The sequence below is a fragment of the Mesocricetus auratus genome, unplaced genomic scaffold (genome assembly GCF_017639785.1).
Source record: "Mesocricetus auratus isolate SY011 unplaced genomic scaffold, BCM_Maur_2.0 Super-Scaffold_100011, whole genome shotgun sequence".
Classification (NCBI taxonomy): domain Eukaryota; kingdom Metazoa; phylum Chordata; class Mammalia; order Rodentia; family Cricetidae; genus Mesocricetus; species Mesocricetus auratus.
In genome coordinates, this window is record NW_024429195.1 from 53,707,494 (window position 1) to 53,727,241 (window position 19,748).

The window sequence follows — 19,748 nt, forward strand, 5'->3', positions numbered from 1 at the left end:
CACTGTCTTGGAGTGGACATTGGTTTTTCACCTTCTTCAAAGGATGTTCTGAAGAGCACCTGAAACGTCCCAGTGGGCAGGAACTCCTGAATCCCTTGTTTAAATTCTTTAAAGGTCACTGGGAAACTGGCTAAAGGTAATTGGTTCCAGATAACTGAGAGTGAAAAACAAGCAATTTCCAGCACAAAAAGGGAAGGAAAGAAAACAAAACAGAAACATATGTTTTAGCCAATCCAGATGCCACAGTGTCAGCGGTTTTGATATACGTTTCTGCTGTTTGATTTGGCATTGCAGAGACCAAGGACCCTTACAACCCTTGGCAGGAGGGAGAAGCCTGCACTGGTCTTGTCATCAGGGGCAGAATTGCAGATTTTATTTTTTACTGAGTAAAGATATTCTACATCAACCAACAGGGCTTTGCTAATATGTTAGTTCTGTTCTCATGTTGTTTCAAAATGCCTGACAGAAGCAATTTAGTGAAAGCCAAAAGCAGTTTGTTTTGGCTCATGGTTTGAGGCTATACTCCATCACTGTGGGGAAATCATGACAACAAAGTCTAAGGCTGTGGTCGTATTGTGTCCATGGTCAGGAAGCAGAGCAAAATGAATCCTGGTACCCAACCTTCTTCCCCTTTCTTTCTTCCCTTTTACTTAGTCATGGCAATTCCCATAGGATCCTGCCACCCACATACAGGGTGGGTCTTCACTGATCAGTTGAGTATTTGGAGAAATGTTCTTATAGACACCTCCAGAGGTGTGTTTCCATGGAGATTCTGAGTCCCATCAGATCTACACTGAAGACTAACGATCGTAACTGGTGACCTTCTCCCAGCAGTACACATTGGGCAAGGCTTCCAAGGCACCATTTGTTGACCTCAAAATGTAAAACTGCTGTATTGGTGCAAAAAGATGTTGGGAGAGAGGGAGGGAGGAAGGGAGTGCAGTAGGGAGGAAGAGAGAGAGAGAGAGAGAGAGAGAGAGAGAGAGAGAGAGAGAGAGTGAATGAATGAACTACTACTGGTGTATAGGCTCCTGTTCTTGACTCTTGACCCCATTTGCCTGATTAAGAGATGGTTTATGTCTTTCCTGCGAGCCTTTGACTCATGTAACACTGAAGAAGATGTCTCAACCTCTTCTATCAGCCACTAAGTGCTTATAGGTTTTTGTGAGCTGCATCCCACTCGGTGACAGGAGATTGATGGCCCCAGTCTTGTTAAGATAACCACAGTTGCTATGAGCTCAAGAGAGCAATGGCCATGTCTTGCCCAGAACACAGGGTTCTACAATATTCTACCCCATCCTCTGGCCTTTATATTCTTTCTTTCCTCTCTTCTGTAGTGTTCTCTGAGCCTTGGAGGAGGTGATTTAGACATCTTATTTACAGCTAAGCAGTCAAAAGTCACTTATTCTTGTCACTGTGACTATTTATATATCTCTGTGGTCACTAACCACTGCAGAAAGAAGCTTCCCTGGCCAAACTGGCAGCAGCACCAGCCAATGAGCATAAACATGATTATTTAGGAAGCAATTGGATGGGCGGATCATGTCCACCTAGCAAAATAACAGTGGTAGCCTCCCTTCTAGGGTCTATGACCTTCCCAGCAGTAGGCTTTTGATTAGATTTATAATACCAGAAGTGAATTCTGTCCTATGGAACAGGCCTCAAATCCGAGCAGAAAGTGGTTTTTACTCCCATAACAGATGTGACACTGTTGTACTAGGGGTACACTTGCCGGGCTGGTTTGTTGTGTTGCTTTCAGGGTCCACATTGAGCAGGACTGTTGATGTCAATTCTTCCCCAGCAGGCAGCATAGCATCTTCCAGTACCTTGTGGGCTACTCAGCAGAGAGGAAGTTTCCAGCCTGGTTCTGATTGATTTCTTTATGTCCTGGGGTCAGAGAATGTGGTATCTTTAGCAACAGGTCTTAACCCCTTTGGTGGGTAACCAATAGCAATTGCAATTGCAATTGCATATATTGTTTTGGTGATTGGTATTGAGATTTCAAGGGCCTTCTTGGTCAACAGCCTATAGGGAAGTAGCCCACCCCTAGCACTAGGATTTTCATTTAATAAAGTATGGCTTCTTGGATCACTGTATCTGTTTATACAATTTACTTCTATTCAAGGTGTGTGTTTGTGTGTGTGTATGTGTGTGTGTGTGTTTATGTGTTTGTGTGTTTTATTTTTAATTGTGTGTAGGTGTGTGCATCTGTGTGTGGGTATATGTGGGAGTCCACAGGGGCCAGGAGAGGGCATCAGATCCCCTGGAACTGGAGTTACAGACCGTTAGGAGTTGCCTGACATGAGTTCTGGCAACCAAACTTGGGTTCCCTTTGAAAATTGGCTGAGGACCCCATTTCTTCACAGCCTCTGTACACGTCCTTGGTTTTGATTGGCCCTCACACCTCCTCTCACTCACTGGGTTATTAGTTTTCTTGAGGTCTGTGTATGTTCAGGGTACTAGTTCTCTGTTAGACGTGTATCTAGCAAAGAGTTTCTCCTATCCTGTGAGTTATCCCTTCACTTAGATTATTCTGTTTGATACTCAGAAGCCTTTAACCCACGAGGTCCCATTTTACTTGATTCTGGCCTCATTCTGAGCTACTAGAGTCCTATTCAGGAAGTCCTAATCTATGGCTGTATTTCTCCATTTGGGGTGTGAATTAAGGATCTAGTTTCCGTCCTCTACATGCAGACATCTAGCTTTCCTAGCACCCGTTCAAAGAGTCTACATTTTTCTCCTATGTGCATATTTGCCATCATTGGGAGCCACAGAATCTTGGTGGCACAAAGATCTGTACCAAATTAGGATGTTGACTGAAATTAGTAAAGCTGAAAACCAAAATCATTAAATTGCCTTAAAAAAAAACCACACACACACAAGGAAATCCCCTCCCACAACTACCAAACCCCAAAACAAACATAAAACCAACCAGATTTGTTGGCTCCTTTGACACAGAATTTAGGATTGGACCCAGAACTCAAGTCACGTCAGGACCAAGTGCCAACGTTGTTATCCCCACCAACTCAGTGCTGGCTTCATCCCCAGATGGACTCTCTCTTTTCTTCCCAAATGGTACCAGCTGCTCATGAGAGTGTGTCTCAGAGGCTCAAACCTTGTGGAAATAGAATTGGTCACTTCATTACTCAAAGTAGTAATGAGATCTACAGTGCTTGCACTGGATTGGGCCACGTGGCCACCCTGGATACAGTGTCTTGACTGAACCTGGGTGACTACCCTCCTGAGGCTGGGCATAGACTTTATTAGGACCAGACATACAGGAAGTGACAAGCTACATAGGAAGTAGGATCCCACAGGCCTCCAGTGACCTTCCTAAGAGCTCACTGGTCTGAAAGGGCTTTTCCTATGGCTCTGGGCCAGCAGCACACCTCTTGCCTTCTAGCACTCAGTAGGTCCTATAGTCATTCTGCTTCACACAATCCACTCCCTAGCTCCATGCAGCTACCTGTGAACAGCCTTGAAGGAATAATCTAACTCACCTATTTGTTCGTTTGTCCTTGCAGTTACAAGTAGGACTCACAGCATCGATGTGCAGGACCATGACAGAGAAGGACATAATGGGATTCCTGTGGACCAGTGCTCTCCCGCTCTGAGGTGGCAGCCATACCAAAGTGTTCCTTGGCATAGCTTATTCAACAGTCATTATGAAAAACTGTAAGTGGCCTTAGCGCTGCCTTGGACGGACTGGAGATTCAGGGTTGGGTGTGGGAGCAGTGCTTCATGTTAGGATTTATCCAAGTATTTGGGCTCAGGTGCCAGCCCTGATCAAACTGGTTGGGTCACTAAGAAAGTGTCTGTTCTACCCCTTATGTTTTAAATAATTGTTGGAACAAAGACTCCTGGCTTCCAAGAACCCAGGCTTGTAATTCCAGCTCTTACCCACTCAGTGTTGGAGGGAGAAGAACTATTCCTAGGATAACAGGCCCAGTTAAAAGGAAAAGCTGGGGGCTGGCAAGATGGCCTAACAGGAAAGGGTGTTTGCTGTCAAGTTTGTTGACCCAAGTTCAATCCCTGGAACCCACATGGTAGGTTAAAAAAATCAAAAAGCCAAAAGGAAACGCTGGAGAGAACTAACACCTAACCTTGCAGTAAAATTATAACTACAGAATAGTTGGGGGCACATTAAATTGGTTGCCAAGTGACTACTCCTCACACCTACGCCTGGAATCGGTGTTGTCATGCTCAAAGTCAACATGTTCTGACTCAAGAGTAGACTGTTCAATAATAAATATAACATGAGATGAAGAATACTAGACAATGCACTTTAGGGCCTTTCTGGTATTTTCCAAATTCAAATATAGTAGAGCTTATCTCTAGGACCCTTGTCCTGGGTAGGCTACAGGAATAAATGTTTTTCTTGAAGTCAAGCCTAAGGATTTAAAAAGATTTGGGGAGTTGTGTTTAGTAGATAGCAAAAGGGAGCTGATTTCATTGAAAAATCACAACTGTGCCTGGGCTTTGTGTGCAATTAGAAAACAAGGGGAGGTTTCTAGGTCTTGCTTCTGAGCTGGCCTTCTTTGATTATCTTTTGGGAACATTCCATGTTCTGTCTGAAGTATGACGTTGTCACAGGCAGGTATGTGCTTTAGTAAAAACCTTCCTGTCTCCACACATCTGAGTTGGCCAACATTTAGAAGGTAAGTGTTCTCTCTCCCCTACAGAAGAGACTTTAGAAACATGTTTCCATGTGGCTTAGTTGGGAGAAGCACCAGAGAGCAGCCCTGAGTTCCATCCCTAGGTTCCACAAGATGGCAGGAGAGAACCAAATCCTGAAAGTTGTCCTCTGTCCTCCACATGTGCTCACACTCCAGAACCTGCACTCATGGACAGACGCCCCCACATACACACTCTCACACACACTCACACACAGTCACAGACACACAGGGATATACATACACTCACACACAGACACATAGACACAGTCACAGACACACAGGGATATACACACACTCACACACAGACACTCACACACAGTCACAGACACACAGGGATATACACACACTCACACACAGACACTCACACAGTCACAGACACACAGGGATATACACACACTCACACAGACATATTCACAGTCACGCACTTATACACAGCACACACAGTCACACATACATAGTCATGCACCTCTCTTTCCCTCCCTCCCTTCCTCCCCCTCTCTGTCTCTTTCTCTGTCTCTGTCTGTCTCTGTCTCTGTCTCTGTCTCTTTCTCTCTCACACACACAAACACACACACACACACACACACAGACCTATTTCAACAGCCTGTCTGTGCTCCACTAATCTGGAAAAAAAAATAAGGAGAACCCAGAGGGAATCAACTGGCAGGTACAGAAGCAGATTTATTTTGAATACGTAGCCATCATTCACTTTTTCTAAACAAACAAATGAACAAAGGCAACATTTACTTGAAATGATTATTCAGGCTCTCTTGATTTGACTATTCAAGTCACTGAGACAGAAAATCATTTACTTGTTTATAGGTAAATATGTTTAATTTGTTACCAAAATGTTGTTTCCCTCAAAGCAATGGAGTTAGGGATTAACATTTATTAACCTGCTTTTCCCTGAGTGTTTCAAGCATGAACTACAGAAGAGAGCTGGCAAAGCAAATTCAGTTGGCTTCATGTGTAATTTTTTATGTCAAAAGAGTTGCCTTTCTGCATTGAAGAGATGGATTTTTAGTCAGAAACTGTCACAGTTCAGCATAATTCAGTTTCCTTCTCCTTGGTCCTTCCATTTTACTTTCAGCTGTTTGGCTCTTCAGTGGGATGCTCATGTCTGAGTGTAAGCCCTCTTCTTTCAGGTTTCTTGACAGTGAGGTATGAAACCTGGTTAGATCTTCCTTTTTCACCATGACAGTTATTATTACCCATCATAAGTCAGGCTGACTTTATCCATCTAGTCTTTACACTTGGGCTTCGTAAACATTTCCCACTCAAAACCCTTTCTCCTGAGCAATTTTTCTACAGTCCTGGGAAGGTACACAAGATAGGTAGACAAAATATTTGAAAAACTATTCTTTGGTGTAAATATAATTTCACCGTTTAAAAAAGAAAAACAAATTTGCATATCAACAAGACGGGGTGTGTGCTAATTTTTACATGAAGAACCATATTTGATTCTTGAATCATATTTGATACTGTGTTTTAGATGTTTTGGTTTCATTATTTTTAATGCTGAGATCACTGATTCACATAAATATGTAGTATAAGTATATGAAATGTGTATTTAAGGCAGTTTCGGAAACTGTTGGCAATTCTATCCAAACCCTAAGCCAAAACTCATGTAAATTATTGTTTTTTTAAGATGAAACTCAAGTTGGCAATTCAAATAGCAATTTTTAAATCAAATATTCAAATAGAACCTAGTCCAAAGATATACTAATTTGATTCTTACCTGCTGAGTAATTATGATTAGAAAATATTAAAAAGTCTTTGTTTACTCCAATCAAGCCTTTTACCTTCTGCATGAACAAAATGTTTGCATGGACAGTAGAAACACTACACTCCATAACATGAAACTGTCTGGAATGTGAGCTGTGTTTCAGATAGCCATCATTGGCCTTGTATGGTGTGCAAACTACAACATGCACATGTGTGTTCAGAACTAAGGGTGCAGTGACATCACAAAAGATAGCATAACATAAGTAAACACAGCCAGGAACACTATGGATCCATTGCACATGTGATTTTAATTAACTTTTTGTACTGTGTAGCTGCAAACTTTTTACTGTTACCAAATTTTTTGTCACCAAAATTTTGCCCGTTCAGTTTTTTGGCCCCTATATGGGGTTATGACCCACAATTTAAGAAACACGTTGGTGGATTGACTGTGGAAGCCAGAGTCAATGTCAAGTTCCTAGACACTCTTCCTCAAATTCTTTGTTCAGTGGTTTTCCCTTTGCTGCTGGTGAGCAGAGATTGCCAGGCCTTTAATTGGCTACTTGAAGGTAATCAATGACACAGGGACACGACCCATTGGCAGGTACTCAGTGTGGACATTCCTTTCCCAGGAGACCTGGCCACAGTTTCTGGTTTTGGAATTAGAGCAAAATTTCAAAGCTCTATGCTTTTGTGATAATAGCAGCCACCCTCTGAGACCTGAGGAGGCAGGTCATTTCACAAGAGACCAGTGGGTGCTCTGTCATCTCACTCCTGGCTCCGAGGAGGAACTGTTTTCCTGAACAGAAATTTTCTTTTTAGGACCCTTGACAGATTAAAAACCATGTTCCGCATCAGCAACATCTAGTTAATGATGTTAAGCACCCAATGCGTCCATTTTATTAATATTTTAAAGAAGATTGACTTTATTAATTATATGTCAGCATGGGGATATGTGCACATGAGTGTAAATGTCTGTGGAGGACAGCAGGGTGGAATCTTTTGGCGCTGGAAGTCCAGGTGGGTGTGAGCTGCCCAAAGTGGGTGCCAGGAACCGAACTCAGAGCCACTGGAAGAGCTGTACACTCTCTTGGCTGCTGAGCCGTCTCTTTGCCCCCCCTTTGTATTAACACGTAAATATTTTTATTAACCATGTTATACACAGAGCATCACTACTGGAAATATTAAGTAAAGCAAAAATTCTGGCTAGTTACCCTGCTGTCATCGGTTTCTTTTCCGCAGAAGGAATCCTTGTGGGGGTTTTCAGAAAGGACCAAAGGGAAAGGAGAATATTCTAGGAAAGAAAATGTTTCTAATCTGTATAATGACTGGCTCTGCTTAATTTGGATTAGAGTTGTTCCTAGCCATGCCCAGCAGCTACTTTTTTCATAGGACAGTCCGTGGGCTGAGTGGCAAAGGTAGCCGTGGAATTGAGAAGCGTCTTTTACAGGGAGATTAGCTGTGCCCTAGATAATTGTGAGAGATGCGGTGACTGCGGAGCCTCCAGCCTCCCCCTTTCTCCTGTATGGTGTGGGGTCAGATTAAAAATTTAGAAAGCATCAAGAAGTCCGGGAAACAATACTTCCGTTTGGCAAAATCCATATTGCTTCCTTATGAGAAGATACAATAGGCCAGTGTGCTTATGTCATTTTCATTTCCGTGGTGGAAATGCAGGAAGCCGGTTGGTGAAAGGCTGCAAAGGCCGTTGGCACACTGAGCTTACGCACCATGGGATGCTTATGCACCACAGGATGCTTATGCCCCACGGGATGCTTATGCCCCACGGGATGCTTATACTGTTGACACTGTCAGTGAAAACAGAAAGGACTGTGCAACTGGTCTGGTGATCCCTCTCTTTTCAGGCCTGATGTGGGCTATCGAGTTGTGACCGACAAGGGGTTCACTTTCTCACCGGTAGATGAAGCTTTTGTTTGTCAGAAGAAGAACCATTTCCAGATAACCATCCATATCCAAGTCTGGGGAAGTCCGAAGTTTGTTAAAACCCAAATGGGACTAAAGCCAATAGAAATGTTTTACTTGAAAACTTTTGGACTTAAGGTAGGTCTTTTATTAATTCAATTTGCATTTAATCAGCATTTCTGAAGTGTTCTCATTACTTATTCCTCCATAACACTAACCTCAGACATCATCGACTTAAAAAATAACAGCAGTAATTTATTGAGACCACAGAGCTGTCCCCCTGGTCTAGTGTGGAGGTGACAATTCATCCCTCTCCTGCTGTCAGCCACAGAAGGTCACTGTGCTGTTTTTATGATGTGCCAGTCGTATTTTGGCTTCCTGTCACCTGGTGCCTAAATGGGAGCAGGGCTGGCGGGCATCAGCTCCCCTCTGTGTGGTCTTGTCAGTGAGGTGGCTTATGCTTCCTATAGCATAGTGAATAAAGGTCTAAGACACAGGAAGTGCAATCTGCCACTCCCTCAGATGTGAGCCCCAATCTCAGTGGCACATCGCCTCAAACTATGGCTTCTACTTTCCAGTGTATAAGTTGTTTTCTCCTTTTAGTGCATTGGCTGTCAGCCAATTTAGTTTTGATGCTGGTGCATGACCACAGGGAATGGATTCAGTCTTGACCCAGTTCTCAAAGAATTCTCTACTTCAGAAACTAAAGAGTCAGTGCCCCCTTTCTGTAGTGTAACACAGGGGAAACTGAGACCCGATGGTATTACATACTTCATCTAGGATAGTAATGGCAGAGTTGCTTTATCCATATTACATAATCCCTACCTCAAACATTAGTGACTTGAGATAATAGCAGTCATCTTTTGGGTCACATATCTGCAACTTGGTCAGTCTGAGTATGACACCTTACTCCTGGCATTCATTAACAGTTCAACAGTATTTCTTCTAATATGCACGTAGTGTGGTTTGAGAGTAGCCACAGACACATTAAACTATTGTCTCCTATCCACCCCCTTAGGAGAAGCGATGTCCATTACAGACAGATCTCATCCTAATGGAGAACCTGACCTTAAGTGTGGTGTCTTCTAAAATGTAGCCCAATGCTGTACCCACCAATTTCTGTTGTTCCCATTAAACTCTTAAGATGATTCTGCAGCAGAAATGAAATACAAACGATAACCAAACAAGCAACAACTATCAAATGTATTTTTATGAGTGTGTCTCCTGTATAAATGTTGGTACATAATAGAAATGTGTGAAGAGGAGAAGTCTTCCTAGTTGAGGTTCAGCAGTCAGGGGACTAAGTTTGCTCTCATTACCATGAATGCTATCCTGTTAACATCCCATTATACAAGTCTATGGTGATACAGACTTCATGGGATGCTGTTGACCAAGCTGACAGTTTTCTTTTCTAAGGATGCATAATATATATAATATTATATGTATATAACATAGTATATAATATTACTAGAATTTTCATCTCTGTTTTTTAGAGTTCTTAGCAAAACGTTCCTGCACATTTGTGTGTCTCCATGTATGCTGGAGGAAAAATCCCACAAAGGATTTGATGTCAGCTACCACTTTACTTTCTGGAAAGACTGCCCCAGTGTGAATGCCCACATGTTGTGTGCCAGAACATTGCACTGGCAGTGTTCATGAAACAGGGTGTGCAGCAGCTGTAGAAGAAACACTATCTCATGTATTGCTTACATGCCAAGTCATTGTTCCCTCATATTAGAACTTAAACTCTGCCAGAACAGGACTGGAACAGGTGTGTGTGTGTGTGTGTGTGTGTGTGTGTGTGTGTGTGTGTGTTCATGCACTCACATGTATGTGTATGTTAATAGGGATGAAATTGATGGCTTTGTTCATACCAGACAAACACTCTATTACTGAACTCTTTCCCCAGACTTCTCTTTTATTCTGAGATGTTACTTCACTAAGTAGCCCAAGCTGTTCTTGAATTCTCTTATTACCCAGGCAAGGGTGAATCTTACGATCTGCGTACCTACCATCATGGGCCTGTACCACTAGGCCTAGTGATCTTTATTAATTTTATTCACTTTAAAAGTTATACCTACCAATATATTAATTGTAATATTAATGGAATTCACTGTATTTCTGTATGTGAATTAACCTTGTCCGTTTTCAATCGTATTCTTTTTTTTTTTTAAGAAAAAAGGGTGGTAGTAAGAATATTAGCTACTTTGCTCTCTTATGTGTAATGCTTAGAGTCATGCCTTGTGCATAGTAAGTGCTCACTAAATAGTGAATTAATGGATGGATAAGTGGATGGATGGAAGAATGATGGATGTATCCTTTGAGTTGCCTTGCTCTTGTTTAGTTTATTATTATTTTTATACATTTTACTTCTGATTTTGGTCTTTTAATAGCTCACTGTGTATTTCTTCATTTAATTCTGCAAACATTCCTCTCCTTTATCATCAGTGACACACTGCTGATAGATGGTGTCCGTTGCTAGTCTAACGTGTCTTTTTCAGAATTCAGATCTCTCTCCCTTGCCCCCTCCCCAGCCTGGTACCCTGGTGAAGGTTCTAAGTATCTGAACACTTTCTGTTAGTGAACATTATTTTTAGTAAGTTGACTAGTCTATTAATTGATTTACTTTTTGTCTTTTCATGCAGGTAGAAGCCACCAATCATGTGATTGCTATTGAACAGTCCCAAGCAGATAGAAGCAAGAAGACTTTTGATCCTGTCAAGTAAGAATTTGTTTACTGAGTGTCATGGTGAAGGTGTGAGGAATATGTAGTATTATTTATTTTTCCTATTTACAATGAAGCCCATAGGAGATCTAAATTAGTAATAGGATGCTAGTATCATAAGCACGTGTTTATCCATAAAAATAAAGCTTTGAGATCGTTGCAGAAACTCTTTATGAAAAGGTCCACTTAAAAAGCCCTTTCTTAGTAGCTTTGACAACTGATGAACCCAATGACAATTTGATTCCTTGAGATAGATATTTTTATTTATTTAGTTATTTTTTGGTTTTCTGAGACAGGATTTCTCTGTGGCTTTGGAGGCTGTCCTGGAACTAGCTCTTGTAGACCAGGCTGGTCTTGAACTCACAGTGATCCACCTGCTTCTACCTCCCCAGTGCTGGGATTAAAGGCATGTGCCACTATTGCCCGGCTTGATTTTTAAAAAAAAGATTTATTTATTATGTATACAATGTTCTGCCTGCATGTGTCCCTGCAGGTCAGAAGAGGGCACTAGATCTCATTATATGATGGTTGCTGGGAATTGAACTCAGGACCTCTGCAGGCAGTGCTCTTAACCCCCGAGCCATCTCTCCAGCCCGGGTAGTTTAATTTTTAATTTAGATTAGTGCAATTTTTGATTGCATTAGCTTCAAGGTTTCCTGTCTATGCATGCATACATGTATTTTATGGTTACCTCGGCAGATGCCGGTGTGAAAGCTTGCACCACGGTAGTTTGCACAGCAGCAATGACGTAACAAGTTAGAGTCCTCTCTGGCCAGGTTGCAGTTGAGGTAGCTTAGACTGACTGCAGTCGGGTCCATTTGGGGCAGGATGCTTCTACAGCCTGGACAGAGCCACACATACAAACTGCCTGTGGAGCCCAGGCACTCGAGCAAGCACGTGACCCGGCACATGATGGGGGTGGGGGCAGGCTGAATGACTTTTTCTTTAAAGGATGCTACCTCCTGTTGCTAGGCTGTGAGAGGTCACCTACTGGAAGGAGAAGCCAGAGTTCTGGAAGAACCTAAAGAAGTTGATTGTGTGGAGTTGGGGGGCTGTAGCAACAGTGAGCACACATGAGAGTGTCTTCCTCCGCCTGTGGAAGCAACAGAAACCAGGTGGCACATGTTGAGCTCATGGTCCTTGAGTCCAAAACCTGAAGCATAGCTTGTTAGCAAGGAGTCATTCTGTGACCTTCCCTGGTGGACCCTCCAACCCCTAGAGTATGTATGCTGCCTCTGCATCGTGATGAGCACAGGGGACCACACACACTGAGAGGCTCGGGGCATGATCCAGGGTGTTCTCTTACATTCTCTTGACACTTCCGGTGTTTGTTTTAGAATTGACCTCCTGACCGACCAGGTCACCAAAGTAACGCTGGGACGACTACACTTCAGCGAAACCACAGCGAACAACATGAGAAAGAAGGGGAAGCCGAACCCTGACCAGAGGTACCTGGGTCTCTGTGAGCAGGCAGGCCAGACACACCACCTGGGCAGGAAGGGGCGGGCCTTCAGTGCCCCTCTGATCCGCTGAGCAGCCCGGCCTGCTTCACCGATCTCCTCCGACTTGCTTTACTAACGCATCTCATTTTCCCAGACACCCTTGTTCTCTCATGGCCCGTCCCAGCAGCGCCCCCTCCTACTCAGTCTAATCCCTCCACGGTTCTCTAGATGGGTGACTGTGTTCTGCTCACTGCTCTTTGGTAACTGACTACACTTACTAAACCTGTGTGCTGGACCTGACACTCCCCCTCCCTTTTCTAAGAAAGAGAAGAAAAAAAAAAAAAAAAGCCAGGCAGATTGGCGCATACCTACAATCCCAGCATTTGGGAGGCAGAGGCAGGGGGATCTTGAATTCAGGTCTAACCTGGGCTATGTAGTGAAACCTTGTCTCCAAAAACAAAAGGAAACGAAAGGGGGGAAATAAAAAGGAAACGCAGGAAAACAAGGAAAAACTTCCTAATAATGTATACCTGGCTCCGAGGCCTGTCTGGCTGCTACACGTCCTCAGGCCTCACCAGGACCCGCCCACTTAGGTGTTAGCAAGTGAGCTTAGCCAGCCGTAGCTTTACAAATCCTCTGGGTAGTTCTGATGTGGGCTCAAATTGGAGAGCCACTGGTCTCAGGACAGACGCTGTGGTGTCGCGTGGGACTGGGTTTGAACATGACACTGACAATTGCTAGATCAGTGACCTCAGGTGTGTAACTTAACCTGTCTGAAATTAATTTCTGTCGATGGCCATACCACCCTGAACGCTACTGGTCTCCCCTGTAACTCATTTCCTAATCTGTAAAATGGGTGTGAGAACAATACTTTCTCCAGGACATTTTGGGGGATCTGAGGCAATGGAGTGACTAACTGCTTAGCCCAATACGTGGCACCTTCTAAGTACCTGGCAGGACTCCATAACAACAGTGGAAGCAATCATTATTAATATTGATTTAATTTAGTTCAAGGGGAGAATTCTTGTTGTCTAGAAAGTGAAAAGACTCGAGTTCCACCGTGAGGGGTCTGGAGTGGTTCAGGAGTTAGGATCCCCCACCACGGGAACTGCCATGTTGGGGTAGCCCCCTCTCCCACCCCCCAGAGCCCAGTGCTCAAGAGGAAGAGTTTTCTCTCCCAGCAGAGATCCACAGTTAAGTCTGGATGTAGGTACCCTGGCTTCTCTTTGATCCTTTTCATACTGCAATAGACAAGGAGGGCATGGCCTAGAAAGCCTCCCCCCCCCAGATTTATTTTACGTGTATGAGTGTCTTTCCTGCATGTATATATGTGTACCACAGGCATGCCTACTGCCCATGGAGACCAGAATTGGGTGTCGGCCTCCCTGGAACGGTAGTTATGAATGGTTGTAAACCACTATGTGGGTGCTGGGGACTGAACCTAGGACAGGGTGGGAAGGAAGAGGGGCATATCCTCCAAGTCCCTCCTTTAAGGCTCAGGACATGTGACTTACATGGCTATGGACACAGGGACCTTGTGGCCCTGTCCTGTGTTTGTAAACAGTGCTTCAGGGATGCACCAGGGTGAGCCTGGGTGAGTCTACATAGATGGCCTGAGCTTAGCCCTAGGAGCTCTTCCCAGGGAGACTGCTCCCAGACACAGTCAGGGTAATAGCAAGCCAGCCACTTGCTTTTCCATTTCCCTGGGGTGTCGCTGAGCGGGGAGGCACTGCAAGTCAGAGAACCAGTCTAGCAGAGCTCACTGTTCATGAAATGTCGGGTGCTATTTAACGGCACAGTTACGTCTCCACTCTTGGATGTGCCCCCATCAGTCTGCTGTTTCCGAATTAGATACTTCATGTTGGTGGTCGGACTGTATGCTGCTAACCAAGACCAGTTCTACCTGTTGGCTGCCCACATCTCTGAAAGGATCATTGTTCGGGTAAGTGCAGTTCTCTGGTTTTCTGGACCACGGGTGCTTTCCTCCCTTGCAGGAAGAAATTGAATTGTCGGCAACATACTTCAGGTGTGCTGTTTCCCAACTGCTGTTGTTGATGCTGATAGCAGCAGAAACCATGCTAGTGTCTATACAGTGGTTCACAACCAAGGGCAGTTTTGTCCCCGGAGGATCATTCAGCACACCTGGGGTACAGAGACCAGAGATGCTGTGCAGTACTTCACAATGCACAGGGCAACACCCCCAGGGGAAGCCATCCCTCCCTAAATGCCGTGATACTGAGCTTGGGAAATCATGACACTGACTGTCTCTTGGAGGCGCTGGTTAAACATTTACTCGTGGTACTACTTTATACCGATGATGCATTTTCCTCTCTGAGAATTCTCTATAGTCAGGGGGGCAGAGGGCCTGAGAGGCTCACTCACCTCGTAAATGATGGCATCTGTGGGCAGCCCAGCACTCTCTGGCCCAGGCCTGGTGAGGGAGGGAAGCACCAGGAAGGTCCCCTGTGTCCCTCCGTGATTGCTGACCCCAGGAAAAACTCAACACATTTGCCGAATGGTTACAGCTGTGGACGGGTGTCTTGGCAGCCACGGGGACATTAAGCTACTAGCAGCTGCAGCTACAGCTGTGAGTCCAGCCGGCTACCCTGAGAATGGCAGGGCGTGAGCAACAGGTTCCACAGGCATGGCAGCCTTGGGTGGGGGCTGTGGGGTCACAGGCCTTTGAGAGTGACAGTGTGTGTGGGGGGGCTCCACTAGGGGGCATCATTCACTGTGGGCATCCCCATGATCACAGCTCCCAACCCAAGGCCCTGGGAACAGAGTGGTGTTTCTTCTTGCCTGCTTTGAAGCTGCTCTGAAACAAAGAATCCTCTGTAATTCTTCTAGTCAGTTAAAACTAATGAACTACCTGCTAGTAAAAACCCTTCAGTTACCCCCCAAAATTTTATTGGAGGTGAAGTAATGACAGAAGGGAAGTAAAATCTTGTGTGAAGAGTCGGCTGTTCACACACAGGCTGTTTTTGACATAACCACAGGCCAGCGACGCTCTTTTGAGGCAAAAACAGGCAGCCAATCCCAGAGATGTCTGCCCACCCCTGGGTCAGACCATCCTGGGCATCTATCTCATCCGGTATTATCTGGATTGCTGTGCTAACAAGTCTGACCTGAATCTCAGTCCAGAAAACAGGTTGCTTACTGTTTCTAACTTCAGAAGAAATGAGACAGCGCAGACCACTGGGCACGCCAGTGCCGTCCTGTGACCAGCACTTGATTCATACAGTCTGCTAGTCACCTGCATTCGCTGAATAATTTACCTGGCAGCAGAGTTTCTCCTTTCCCAGCTGGCTGTGCCCTCAGTGCTATGCAAGCTCACACAGCAGCCGGGAGAGGAAGGGAGCCTGACTCACCCCAACTCCATTAACTGCAAACTGTTTTACCGATACCTCCTCATCACAGCACCAAGATCACCCACCGGAGAGCTCATATGGTGAGCTCGGGAGCTTGGGGAGCTGTCGAAACTCAAATTTAGTCTGAATATGAAACATACCGAGTTGCACTCAGCACAGATTAGGTGTTGTGTTATTTCCTCAGTTTTTAAAATTTAAAAACTTATTATACCTCGGAGACAGTAGCTTCCTCCCAGCTATTATTTTTGCTTAAAGAGAGCACCCTGATGTACACTAGGAGACACCAACTTAGCCTAAAAATAACGAGAAGAACAATGGTGACAGTAACACAAGCCCTCACACCCGAACTGGAACTATCTCAGGGCTGTTAGCTCATGCTCATCCAGAACACAGGTGTGAGGGTGGACTTCTCAGTCCACTCAAATGAACACCGTGAATGGGGAAAAGAGGGAGGGAGAGAGAGAGACTGTAAGAGATGACATCATTATTTGATCCAGGTAGTTTTAGAAATGCTCACCCAGTGTTTGCTGCACCCATCACTCTAGAAGGGACCATCTCTCTGTGGTCTGTACATGTGGGGCAACACTACATTGTACCCAAGAGTCAGGTGTGGCCTCTAAGGCCATGGCCTGGTTCTGTCAGCTTGAGCTCCAGAATAAAAGACAAGAAGGAAGGTTTAATAATCAAAGGTGTTGCATGCTTGGCTGTGCTAAGAGTGTGTGGGGCGGCGGGGGGGGAGCTGCTCTTTGAAGACTGGAATTCGTTTTGTGGCCTAAGAGCTGTTTCTCAAATGGAGATTGGTGCTTTGCTGTCTGATAGAAATGGCAGTATGGGGACTGCCCCTGCGATGCTGGCCTCCGGAAGGTGTCCAGGATACCACATTTGTCAAAATTCTTCTTGGAGGGAGAATGGTGGCCATCATTCGGTCATTGTCCACCTGGCTTGTCAACCATAGCAGTTTTATACTAAATTTATATACTAAATGCCTGTGGTGTAAATGAGCTAATTTAGTGTCTGTTAAGGTTTTCTCCAATGAACACATGTATTTCCCAGGCCTTGGCTTTTCAGAGCATTTCTGGGTGGAGTTCCTTCAAGGTCCTCCAGGTTAACGACCAGGCTTTCCTTCAGCTCCGTTTCCTTTCGGAATGGCTTGATTGGAGCTGGTTTGGGGGTGCTGTGGGCAAGCCTGAGGGACGAATGCTTTTGTCTGCCTTTCAAAGGTGCTTCAGGACTTTCTCCTTTTGAAAAGAAATACATTGTTTCTGGTTTGTTCTGGGAAGGATAGAAATGGCCCCACCCTCAAGGATTCCTGCTTTCCCCTGCAAACCACACTGGGATAGAAATCGGCGCCATAGACAGCAGCATCTGTGTGGCAGGCGAGGGTAGAGCTAGAAAAGGGCCATCCTGGGAGCCAGCTCCCGGAGAGCTTTGCAGACATATCTAGGCAAACCCACCCCCAGAGTTTTTATTTTAGTAGCTCGAGATGTCCGAGAACATGCATTTCTAACAAGTTCCTGGAGATGGATATGAATCTACACACCACACCTGAGTGACCCCGCCCAAGAGTATCTTTGGACTCAGTTTTAATGACTCTTTCAAAATATACACAGATTGATCTCCTAAAAGCTGCTTGCTAAGGCCAAGCTCTCCTAATGGCTCCTTGACTTGGTTTAGAGTCATAAACAAAGGTAAAAGAAAGAGAGGCCAGTGATTTTCCTTCCAGACTCCTCACTTCTAATGCAGTTTGCTATCCCAAGCACCTGCAGGGGGCGCCCTTCGCATTGTGCTCTTGCAGAAGGGAGTTCCAGGAACTGTGTATGACTCTGCAGGTGTGTTTGTCGCTCTGTGGTTACAGTGATGGTAGTATCCAGTCAAATGTTGAAGATAAATTTATGTCAGTCCACCCTCAATTTTGCAGACTGTCACGCACACATGATTTCACTTAGTCTCATCATAACCTTTGAAGATGGGTAAAGGCAATAAATAGGTTTATTGCTATTCTTCAAAAGATAACACTGGTATACCAAGATAAATGGTTGCCCCGGAGTCCTACAACCAGTTGGTTTCATAACCTAGACTGGAATGTTCAAGTCCTCCCTAAACATATATGAAAGCTCGAGACAAAAAGTATTTTAGGAGAGTAAACGAACCATTTTGGCGTTTGGTGTCCAGCAGCCACTGTGGAGAGAGCACAGGACGTAGTCTGCTTTGACACATGAAGACATGGATCCCAGGAGGGGAAAGAAATGTGTAGATCTTACCATCTGTCTCACTTGAGTTGATGACCCCTTCCTAGTGCCCATTGTAGGTCTGTGTTCCTTTCTGAGAAAATTTGAACACATTTTAGGGATTTAGTCTTGTCTGATGAAACAAATATAAATGTTGTAATTGTGTATATAAAAGAATCTACTTACATCTGCTCCTCTAGTATCCAGTTACCAGCATGGCAAGAATGATCCCAAGGCTCACTGACAGAGGCCAACAAGAATCCACCACTGTCCTGGGTTGTTTCCTCCAAGTGGCTCATTATGTTCAGCAGAGAAAAAAAAAATCAGTGCTCGCCATGCATCAATGCTGCCTCTGCTTCAGTGCTCCCCCCGCTACAGTGCTCCCCACGCATCAGTGCTGCTTCTGCTTCAGTGCTCCCCCTGCTACAGTGCTTCCCCCGCTATAGTGCTCCCCCTGCATCAATGCTCTCCACGCATCAGTGCTCCCCCCACTACAGTGCTCCCCTGCATCAATGCTGCCTCTGCTTCAGTGCTCCCCCGCTACAGTGCTCCCCCTGCATCAATGCTCTCCACGCATCAGTGCTCCCCCCCGCTACAGTGCTCCCCACGCATCAGTGCCTCCTACGCTTCAGTGCTTCCCATGTCTCTCTGTGGATCACTCTTCATGCTTCAGTGCTCCCCATGCTTCTCTATTGATCACTCCCCATGCTTCCCTGTTGATAGCTCACGATAAAAGAACTCAAGTCAAAGCCAACTCAAGGTTCACATCCAAGGGTTCCAGGAATCTTACAGAAAGGCTCTGGTTCAAGTCAGTTTATACAAAATAACATTTCAAGCAGCTGGTTTCAACCTTTCCACTGCTTTTGTCTGTGAAGTGCCAGTGGCTGGGTCTTCTGAGCAGAGTTTTAAACTGGTAGAAACAAAAGACGAGGTTGTAGTTGCCCAAAAGTTCTTCAACTGAAATCAAACTGAGAGCTAAACTTGCCGACTTCTTTTATTTATTTATTATTTAATGTATAACACATGCAGGTGGCAGAACATTCAAGAAATAACCAAAAAAGTGTCTAGTGAACAATGCCTCTGCCACCTACCCCAATTCCTAGGTCTCTCAGTGTGTGTTCATGAGAAAAATGCTATGATGACTCCTTGAGCTATCTGCAGGGATAAATGGTGCCCAGGTAAGCAAGGCCCAGCAGATGGGCAAAAGTGGTCACTGTGTTAGTGCTGCCTGTTGAGGTGTCAGGGAACTGGATTCTCTACAACTAACTATAAAGGCAAAAATTGAATTTAGAAGAACACATCATCATTTAGAAAATAAAATGGATTTTGTCATAAGGAATGTGATGGTTTGAAGACCCCTATGTAGGGTATTTGGAAACACCTTCAGCAGGGAAGCTGGGACAAAAGACTGTAACCCAGTAGAAAGTCTTCGGCAGAGGTCTTTACTAGAAGGAATGTCTTCAGAACTGTGGCTGGCCCAAAAGTTTCACTTGGGTTGTTTTTAAAGATTGCCGGGGCCGGGCGGTGGTGGCGCACACCTTTAATCCCAGCACTTGGGAGACAGAGGCAGGCAGATCTCTGTGAGTTCGAGGCTGGGCTGGACCAACAGCCTCCAAAACAATACAGAGAAACCCTATCTCGTAGTAACAACAACAACAAAAAACAAA

The 19,748-nt window shown here is 44.8% G+C and overlaps 1 protein-coding gene across 1 annotated transcript in view; it reads left to right on the forward strand.

Annotated features, from left to right (window-relative positions):
* Positions 1-19,748, forward strand: part of Myrfl (myelin regulatory factor like) — a 106,045-nt gene that overhangs the window by 47,271 nt on the left and 39,026 nt on the right. The window contains exons 6-10 of the mRNA XM_040754837.1: positions 3,525-3,675; positions 8,261-8,456; positions 10,964-11,040; positions 12,381-12,491; positions 14,337-14,427. Of these exons, the coding sequence (XP_040610771.1) occupies positions 3,525-3,675; positions 8,261-8,456; positions 10,964-11,040; positions 12,381-12,491; positions 14,337-14,427 (626 nt within the window). The remainder of the gene's footprint in view (positions 1-3,524; positions 3,676-8,260; positions 8,457-10,963; positions 11,041-12,380; positions 12,492-14,336; positions 14,428-19,748) is intronic.